Here is a 10,188-nt window from a genome sequence, read left to right as displayed (position 1 = left end):
TAACAGCAGGAAACCATTATCATCCCTAGGCCTAAGAGGGCAGGGGGAGAAAAACATATTACCATAGCATGGATGAGAGCTGGAGCCATGGAAGAGAGGACACCCAACAGAAGCTCTGTCGTGTAGTCTCAGCCAGTGTCAACTGTGGCAGGAAGGGAATAGGAAGAAGAAATTTTCCAATCTCTCTCTCTTTCTCCCCATTCCTCGCTTCCCTCTTCCTCTCCCTCTCTCTTCTCCCCTCCAGTCCTGTATAAACCCAATCTGAAGCCGAATCCAGCTAGCATTCAGGTGATAAAGTCAACAGAGGTCAGCCTTCTAGGGTACAGATCAGAGCCAAGAAAGGCTGATTTAGAAAGCCAAACAGAAAATAATCAACAATCACACCTCACCTCATCGTCAAAAACACTTTTAAAGAGAGTAGATATCTTTTAAACTTTATTACCAAAAAAATGTGCTTTTTGGTAATTTTTTTTTTTTTTTTTAAGATAGGGCAGATAGCCCCAACACACCACCCTGCACACAGAAAATATTCATTGGTCTTCACTAGTGAAATAACCAATGGGTTGCTAAGGGCCAACTTGCCTGAACAGGCTACACAAGAATCTCAGAGCCCAACCCATTGTGAAGAAACATGGGCTACTTCTGAGGTTCTAGAATTCCCAGAAGCTCTGTTTCAGCACTGGGAGCTTTTGCTCGCAGTTTTCTGCATAGCTCTGTGAAGAAGCTGTGGCCCACACTAGGGTCCCCTCTTTTCCTAAACCCAGATGAACATGTTTCTCTTACTAATGAGTCTTTATCTGCTTGGCTCTGCCAGAGGTGAGTGTTCGATCTAGGCTTCAGGTAAATACAAAAGGGGTCTCCCTTAAGACATTTCAGGCCTTGAAGGAAGACCAGTCTCTCAGTCACCCAAACCAATCTGAGTCAGAATCAAGAGCAGCTAAACAAGTCCAACTCTGAGAGCTCCTGAACCAGTTGATTTCTCTAGTCACAGCTTTACAGTCAGAGGGTCCCACTGGCCTGGCACAATCTTGTTTCTACTTATTTTAGCCACTCAACATTTATACCTGATGCTGCATGAGATGAAAGAATAGGCTTAGGGGTTCTGGAGAAGCCCAATGAAAGTCTGTCCCACCAATTAAATGTCAGGGATCCTGTGTGGTTAATGTGCCAAGGAAAGACAGAGATGGGGAGATGTGATGTGTTCAGAAAACAATCTCAGAACACGACAGAGCTATAGGCCAGAGACTTCATAAGCCTCTTCTTCATGGCTGTGTTCTACCAATCCAGTTTTCTGTATCACCTCTTCTTTCGGGATCCCCCATTCATGGTGTGCTATGTTCCCTCCTGCCTCCTACAGAAGAAAGAGGCCATGAGCTCTGAGCTTTTAGTGAAATAACAATGTATTTTCTATAATGATGAGTGTCAGAGGTTTTGCTTTTTGCTTTGTTAGACCTTCAAAAACTGACTCAAAAACATAGATGCACAGCTACCAGGTGATAGTATGTGCCAGTCACATGGTGACACAAGACATAAACTATAAGATCAAGAAATTAGCATGATTTTTCATGCTCCTTTCTATATCAGAAACGCTTTATCAAAACTTTTGTTAATTATTGAAAAATCAGTCAAGTAGACAGCATTTATGTGATAAGTTTTAAAAATAAAAACCTCCTAAAAGCTTTACTAAATCTTACCTTTATCAACATATTCTCACCCTAGTCATTTAGAATGTCATTGATTATAAGTACTGCACTGTGCCAAGAAAAATGTATCTATCACAAGATTAAGAGTTTGAGTACTCTGGGGTTTTAGACTACCTCAGTCTCAAAGATCCAGTAATTCCTCTCAGCTTTTGGCTAGAATTAAATAACTTGGTTGTTGTAGTCTACTTGTTCTCCTCTAGGTGGCTCAGTTTAATTAAAGAATGATAATCAAATTACCTGTTTGCTGCTTCTGTTCACTTAAAATACACTTAAGGAATATTTGTCTGACAGTCAATGATGAGATGGATTGGCCAGACACGGTGGCTCATGCCTGTGATCCCCGCACTTTGGGAGGCTGAGGCGGGCGGATCACCTGAGGTCAGGAGTTTGAGACCAGCCTGGCCAACATGGCGAGACCCCGTCTCTACTAAAAATACAAAAATTAGCCAGGCGTGGTGGCGTGCACTTGTAATCCCAGCTACTTGGGAGGCTGAGGCAGGAGAATCACTTGAACCTGGGCGGCAGAGGTTGCAGTGAGCTGAGATCGTGCCACTGTATTCCAGCCTGGGCAACAGAGCGAGACTCTTATCTTTGAAACGAAAAAAAAAAAAAAGAGACGGATTAAAGGTAGAAGAGACTGGCCAGAAAAAAATAACCATCTAAGAGTTCTGTAATTCTCAGTGTGAGGTGGGAATAAAAGAAAAATAAAATTAATCAATTACTAGGCAATTGTGCATCACAATTAATTTATCTTATTAAGTACTCAGGACAACTCCATAAAATGAATGTAAATGGTATGTCACAAGGATACAATTCATACACGTGTGTCTATATATATATATAAATAAAATATGCCTAGACTTTCTTTATCTTAATAGCTTATAGCAACTTTGCTCTCTGAATCCCCAACCCACATGGCTTGGGGATTGATTGTGAGAAAAAACTTGACATTACCAAATACAGGTGACTTAATCCCTTCTGATAATTTTTGTGGGCTCATACTTGTCATCTTCTAAAGTTTACCCTGTCCAAAGGTTAACTCCTCCACCCTTAATTTAGCTTACAGATACTCAGGTATTGAAAACTACTTGCTTTCTCTCTCCCTCTTCTATCTCCACTCTTGTCTTTCACCCGTAGAGGAATGAGAGGGTTGGTGGTGAACTTCTGATTCCATCAGTGATGTTACCTTGACTTCCTGATGCTGACTTTGTCAGGGAGGCACATTCATTTTCCTTCAGGAGCTTTTGGTACAGGGATGAGTGGATTCTCCTACATAGTTCTTAATATTGGGGAACTTAAGATTCTTCCCTTCAATCCCAGAGGTGGCCTTTGTGTTTCACTAAACACTTCTGTCCTCCATGGCGTTTTGGGGTACTTAGTTGATTTCTGCCAACATCTGCAGTCTTCAGGTGCCTGATCTAGGCCCATAGGAAACCTAGGAGTCTCATAACATTAGCCTAACTCCATAGGAAGACAGTCTTTATCCCAGTCTCTCTCTCAGCTTCACCATCTCTTTTCTGTTCCTTCTCCATCCCAGGAACACCAGGTCAGTCTGATGAGTCTTCTGGCTCCATAGATCATCAAACTTCAGTTCAGCAGCTTTCAGGTGAGTCCTTTTCACTTGAAAACCCTTTTGATGCTGAGGCTTTATATGAGACTTCTTCAGGCCTGAACACTTTAAGTGAGCACAGTTCAAGAGAGCACACTGTGGCCGAGCACACTCCTGGAGAACATGCCGAGAGCGAGCATGCTTCAGGTGAGCCTGCTGCGACTGGACATGCTGAAGGTGAGCACACTGTAGGTGAGCAGCCTTTAGGAGAACAGCCTTCCGGTGAACACCTCTCCGGTGAACAGCCTTTGGGTGAGCATGCATCAGGTGAACAGCCTTCGGATGAACAGCTTTCGGGTGAACATGCCTCCGGTGAACAGCCTTCTGGTGAGCACGCCTCGGGTGAACAGCCTTCGGGTGAACAGCCTTCAGGTGAGCACGCTTCAGGTACTCTCTTTGGGTGAGCATGCTTTGAGTGAAAAGCCTTCAGGGGAACAGCCTTCAGGTGCACCAATTTCAAGCATATCTACAGGTGAGCCACGTTTGGATGGGCGCCAGTCATTGACTTCAGGTGGGAAATGGGGAACACATCGAGAAAACCCAGTTGTAGGGAAGGAGTGCAGAAGAAAGAATTGATAACACTTCACAAATAGCTCTCTCGAAGACTCTCTAGGTTTCTTCACAATCATACCCAGAGAAGTTTTGTGGGAGCCTGAAAGCTAAACGATATGGAGGGCCCTCTGTAAGAAAAATAAAACAAATACAAAATGCCAGTACCCCTCCAACTTCACTCTCCACAAGAAATTATGAATACACAGCCCTTCCGATTTCCCTGGAAGGGGCTCATGAAAGCGCAGAATTCTGAAGACTAACCTTCATTAGCTTTATGCTAACCCTGCCTCTTAAACCGTGTTAGAATGCTATAACTTTACAAATTCGGTAAAGAGATGTGTGCAGCTGGTGGTTCTTTTTGTTTGAATTTGGAATGTAAAGCTATTTTCTGTTAGATCCAGAAACGAGATCCTAGGACAACTGCTAGTCTGTTGCTCTTAATTAAAAGGGTTTGTTCTGGGAAAGAAAATAAGACCCAAAGTTTGATGCCTCAAGTTATTACCAGACATAGTTCACATTTCACTCTATTGTATACATATCATTATTCTAAATTTTCAGATGAAAGAAGTGAGGCGAATGTAATATGTCCAATGTCACATGGCTAGAAAGTGGCAAACCTTGGATTCAAACTTAGGACTGTGCAAAGCCCATCATCTTTCCCCTTCTTTATGCTTCCCAAACTGGGGGATTAGCAGTAGAGACGGTAAAAGAGGCAACATGGGACGTATTTCAAAGAGAGTGCCGTTAGTGACTTTCGATAAGGTCAATTTGAAAATGGAGAAGGACACAGACTCTTCACGGGGTTTGCAACGTTACAGCGTTCTAACATAGCTTATTAATCGGCCAAATACGACTCCAAGTGTTTGTGCCTTGTGGGTGAGAGTATGGTGGCGAGTACAAAAGGGAGATGAAAATCACACATAGGTTTTACTCCTCTGGTGTCACATGACAGAGGGCATCTAACGATAAATGCCCAGGAAGTCAATCCGGATATGGACTGAGGTAAAAATATTAGAGAGAGACATTTGGGATTCATCAGCAATGAGGGTCAGAGATGAAGAAGTAAGAATGACAGAATTTCCTCTGGCACAGGTCTATCAGACACAGGGCCCTCAGATCCCCAACAAGAACTAAGAAATAAATGTGTAGTATCCATGCCGCCTATTGTCCATTACCCCTCCCAGATGTGAATCACGGCTACACATCTGGACCACAAGGAAATGTCATCAGGCTTATCTTAAATTTTCAGGCACAATATTAAATTGCTACACATGTGCTTATATGAATGATCAAGGAAGATGTCTTCGTGGAGAGGGAACCTGCATCACTCAGAATTCCCAGCAGTGCATGTTAAAGAAGATCTTCGAAGGTATATTGGGACTTCATGAGGCAATCTCTGCCTAAGAACACATCAACTTACTTCTGATAGGGGGCAGTTGGAGTGACAGGGGCCCAGGAAAGAATCAAGGAACCTGAAGATTCAGAACTGTATTTTTTCAAGGACTAAGAACAGAATCCCTTGCCGGGCGAGATGGCTCATGCCTATAATCCCAGCACTTTGGGGGGCCAAGGCGGGAGGATCACTTGAGGTCAGGAGTTCCAGACCAGCCTGGCCAACATGGTAAAACCCCATCTCTACTAAAAATACAAAAACTAGCCAGGCGTGGTGGTGGGCACCTGTAATCCCAGCTACTTGGGAGGCTGAGGCAGGAGAATCGCTTGAACCCAGGAGGCGGAGGTTGCAGTGAGCCGAGATCATGCCATTGCACTCCAGCCTGGGAGACAAGAGTGAAACTCAACTAAAAAAAACTAAAGAAAGAAAGAAAATAAAGAATAGAATCCCAGGTTGAGAAGAAGAGATACATGTGCTTCCCATTAGGCCTAAGAGAAGGCAGGGAGACTAGCTGTCTCTTCCTATTAAATCAATGTGTCGATTGCCCCATGAGCCATTGAGACACTGACTGTAAGCTACAGCTATATATTCCTGGGACCGAGCACAATGTAAAGTATATGGTAGGCATTTAGTAAATACTGAACGGATAAACAAATAAACAACTGTTCACAAGTCTGTGTTCACAGGTTATGAGACCTGTCCGAGTATATTCCCACACCTCTCTACCCATATACTCAGTTCCTCATCCCTAAAATAAGGGATCTTGGTTATTTCCATCCCAGGAACGACACTGCCTGACTCCTCTTGTTTTTCTTCTCCCTCACTAGAAATGTCATTTCCCCATTTCTACACGCATGCATTCATCCACCATCACTTGGAAAACATTAATGACACATACCACGAGCCCCTACAGAAAGATGACTCAAATATAGACTGTGTACAAAGAGATTATTATGTTATAATGTAAGAAATAAGAAATAATATCACAAGGGAGAAAATGGTGTCTTAAGAAAGGCACGTATAAAGTGCAGACAGTTCAGGGAAAGGAAAGATTAGAGGTGCAGAGAAGTATGGGGAGAAGGTGGTATTCAGAAAAGGCTTTGAGGGAACATTTACGATTTGGGCCAGTAGTCTTCAATCTTGTTTGCACATTACAATCACCTGAGCAGCTTTTAAAAAATCCTAATACTCAAGCTGCACCAAAGCCATTAAACCAGAATCTCTGGGGATAGAATCCAGGCATCAGTATTTTTTAAAAGGCTCCTAGACAATTCCGATGTGCAGTCAAAATCAAAGAGATACAGATTTAGTCATACAGCAATGGTTGATGGGTATTCCAGAGACAGGGAATTATGAAAGCAAAAGTCAGAAAAGTGCAGGATGTAAGTAGGAAAAAGAACAAAGAATTTTTCGAGGATGGTGAGCAGAGACATAGAAGATAAACTTGGAAAGGTTGACTGGAGCCAGTTGATACAAGACTTCAGTGTCAGTGAAAAAGAGTTTGAATTTAATAGTTCTCCTTTATTTACTGCTCCCAGACAGTATGATATACATTTTAAAATACACTTTCTCATTTAATCCTCACAAAGTAGGAATTTTTTATTTCTGTTAACAGAAAGGGAACAAATTTAGAAAAGAGAAACAGCTTGCCTAGACATGTTACTAGGACTAGGCAGAGCCAATAGCCCATCCAGGTTGGTCAAAGCGTTTCTTCAGGAAAATTATCTTAGAAGCAAGTTACAGTGGACACAAGAGAACCTGTTAAAGGGCTATTGTAATATTTCAGTAAAAGGTAATCGGAGTGACTGATGGAAAGACGTATTAACATCTCTCCCATGTCTTTTCACTCATTCTGCATCCCTGTTTACACTCTACGCTTACTCCAGCTACGCAAGTCACCATTTCCTGAACAGTTTCATGTTTTTTCTCCAATTATGCTTCAGCCTGAAATTATCCTCTTTCCCTTCTATACTAATCAAAATGCTACCAGTTCTTCATAGCTTAGTTCAATATCACTTCCTTCCTAAGAATTTCCTTGATAATATGCCCCCCTTAATCAAAATACCAAAATTAATCACTTATTTGCCAGCATAGCATAACATGGTTTTTCCATTTCATGTCATAATTGGCTATTTTTGTTTATCTCTCTCAGCTCTTGACATCAAATGATGTTATTAATCTTTGCATTCTCCAGAGTCTAGCATAGCTCCTTACTAGGTCCCTTAATTTTTTTTTTTTTTTTTTTTTGAGATGGAGTCTTGCTGTCTGCTCAGCCTGGAGTGCAGTGGCGTGATCTCAGCTCGCTGCAACCTCTGCCCACAAGGCTCAAGCGATTCTCCTGCCCCACCCTCCTGAGTAATTTTTGTATTTTTAGTAGAGAAAGGGTTTCACCATGTTAGTCAGGCTGATCTCGAACTGCTGACCTTGTGATCCACCCGCCTTGGCCTCCCAAAGTGCTGGGATTACAGGCGTGAGCCACTGTACCTGGCCTGAAACTATACCCCTTCTTGATACTCTCTGCTCCTGACGAGGTCTTCCCCACTGCTCATCTACTCCTGTGGATCCAATTATTTCTGCTCTCCCAAGTTGAATTCTCACATTACCAACTAACTGATGATCACCTCCATGCCAGTATGTTAAGGGCATCTAAAACTTACTGCGCCCAAAATGAAACTCATGACCTTCCTCCCCAAACCTGCTTCTTCTTGTGAGTTTCCTTTATATACTTCCTGTACCACTCCTTCAAAACCTCTGTCATCTCTGATTCTTCCCTTTGCTTTTTCCATCCAATTTGTTGTGAAGTTGTCAGTTCTACTTGTAATCTAGGTTGTTTCTGTCACTCAGTTTCCATTTATCAAACATTTGGTCGGGCGTGGTGGCTCATGCCTGTAATCCCAGTACTTTGGGAGGCCAAGGTGGGTGGATCACTTGAGGCCAGGAGTTCAAGACCAGCCTGGCCAACATGGTGAAACACTGTCTCTACTAAAAATGCAGAAATTCGCCGGCCTTGGTGGCAGGCGCCTGTGATCCCAGCTACTCAGGAGGCTGAGGCAGAAGAATCACTTGAACCCGGGAGGTGGAGGTTGCAGTGAGCCGGGATTGCATGACTGCACTCCAGCCTGGGCGACAGAATGAGACTGTCTTAAAAAAAAAAAAAAGAAACAGGGTGTAGTCCACACTATGATATGCAAGCAAAGAGATTTAAAAAAGTCCTGAGAAAAGGCTGCAGAATTTGATGAATAGATTTCTATGACCTTTGAGAGAGAAGTTTCAGCATAGTAGGGTCATGATTCAGGGTGTGAGGGGCCACGGTGAAGGAATAAGCGGACTCTGGGAAGGCTGTAGTGAAAGGAAGGATAGTGCTCGGAGAGTAGCACGATTAAGTATTTTAAATTTGTATCCTTGTAAACCAAAAAAGGAGTCCATAGAAAGAGACTGATAAGAAAGGAGTGGGCAACTGATGGGGGGCAAGGTCCCAGAGGAAGCAAAGAGAAGAGAAAGAGCAGGGATAATGTACAAGTGGAGGTCTTGGCCATCCTGCATGGAGACACTGAGCATCACAGATAAAGGCTAAGGTTGGAGGACAAAGAGGACAAAGTTTTCTGCTCACTAGTCTGTCTCTGTTCCTTTCAGGTGGAAAACTCCAATTCATGGTTCAAGGGTGTGAGAACATGTGCCCATCTATGAACCTCTTCTCCCATGGAACCAGGATGCAAATCATATGCTGTCGGAATCAATCTTTCTGCAATAAGATCTAGAAGCCTGGGCCTTTGCTTGTTTTGACTCAGGCAGTAAAAAGTCTCTATCATTCTATTTGGCTCATTTTATATTTAGTTCCTTCCCCAGTCAACAACTGACCACGTCTGCCTCTGCCTGAGCATTAGGATGCTCAAACATCCTTTCTTTCTTCCTCTATTCATGCTTTTATCCATTCTTCTCTGTCCTGTCTTCCCTGCTCCAACTCTATCTCTCAATATTCCTGATTTTTTTTTTCAATAAATTTCACATGGTTAAAGCAAACAGGCTCAAGATATGCTTTTTTTTTTCTCCATTAATCTAGTAGTAGGGTCAACAACATGCAGCTTCCTTCCATGCTGACACTAAAGTGGGTGCATTTTGTAAGCATTCTATATTTATGAAAGTAAAGGAGTCTCCAAGGACAGAGACAACAAAGAGGAATGCAAAGTAGGTATTAATCTTTTACAGGGTGTAAACAACATTGCAGGTACTTCTGACACCCCTACTTTTCCATCCCTACACACTCTTCCATTTATTATGGCATAAAAAACTCAACACTTCTTTGGCTCCTGAGAGTTTCCAGTCTTCAGTAGTCCACTACTAACATAATAATAGTACGACGATTCCTTATTTGCTATATATTGCAGCAGTTCATAATGCTTAAATCATTTTTTTCACACACAATGTTACTGAATCATCTATTCAGGACAGGAAGGCAATGGAAATACTAAACAGTCCCTCACTCATATAAGGGTTACGTTCTTCAAGGTGTTTTCACATACCTGGTCTCATCTGATCCTCAGGAAAGAGCCCAAAGGGGTAGACAGGAAAGATGGCATCATCCTTTTTTACAAATAAGGAAATGTGACACAGAGATGTTTCCCTTATTCATACTCCATGTTGTTCCAAATTTACCAAGGTTACAGAGCTAGAGAGTTATAGGCAGATTCCACAACCAAATCTGCATGACCTAAATCTGAGCCGTCTCTACCACAATGAAAGTAGCCAGAATGGTTCTAAGAACTCTTAGAACAGTACAACAAGAAGTCAAGTCAATTTTACTGTATATAAAATTTAAAATTTTAACATATATACACATCATGACCCCTTCCCAAAATTATACTGGTAACAAGCTCTTCACTGGCAATAATAGTAAACTGGAAGAAAATGGAACATCTTCAAACTTCTGAATG

General features: G+C 42.3%; 1 protein-coding gene across 6 annotated transcripts; it reads left to right on the top strand.

The window, feature by feature from the left end:
• The first annotated feature begins 429 nt into the window (after nt 1-429).
• On the top strand, nt 430-9,277 carry ACRV1 (acrosomal vesicle protein 1). 6 transcript variants are annotated; one of them, XM_011934616.1, is made up of 6 exons: nt 430-816; nt 3,241-3,309; nt 3,505-3,684; nt 3,743-3,784; nt 5,114-5,233; nt 8,891-9,277. In XM_011934616.1, the coding sequence occupies exons 1-6, from the start codon at nt 765-767 to the stop codon at nt 9,013-9,015; spliced, it is 588 nt and encodes a 195-aa protein (XP_011790006.1). In that variant the 5' UTR covers nt 430-764; the 3' UTR covers nt 9,016-9,277. The 6 variants fall into 6 exon arrangements, with proteins under 6 accessions (XP_011790006.1, XP_011790005.1, XP_011790004.1 ...); XM_011934615.1 differs by having other exon boundaries at nt 3,460-3,684; XM_011934614.1 differs by having other exon boundaries at nt 3,460-3,699.
• Nucleotides 9,278-10,188: the final 911 nt, after the last annotated feature.

This window comes from Colobus angolensis, unplaced genomic scaffold (genome assembly GCF_000951035.1).
Source record: "Colobus angolensis palliatus isolate OR3802 unplaced genomic scaffold, Cang.pa_1.0 Scaffold137, whole genome shotgun sequence".
NCBI lineage: Eukaryota > Metazoa > Chordata > Mammalia > Primates > Cercopithecidae > Colobus > Colobus angolensis.
This window is presented reverse-complemented; position numbering and strand designations above follow the sequence as displayed.

Bases quoted from the DNA above. Each gene is read 5' to 3' on its own strand.
- ACRV1 (XM_011934611.1), top strand. From the start codon at position 765: ATGAACATGTTTCTCTTACTAATGAGTCTTTATCTGCTTGGCTCTGCC. The intron at 817-3,240 runs GTGAGTGTTCGA...TCTCCATCCCAG, and splicing joins TCTGCTTGGCTCTGCCAGAG to GAACACCAGGTCAGTCTGAT. The intron at 5,234-8,890 runs GTATATTGGGAC...TGTTCCTTTCAG, and splicing joins GTTAAAGAAGATCTTCGAAG to GTGGAAAACTCCAATTCATG.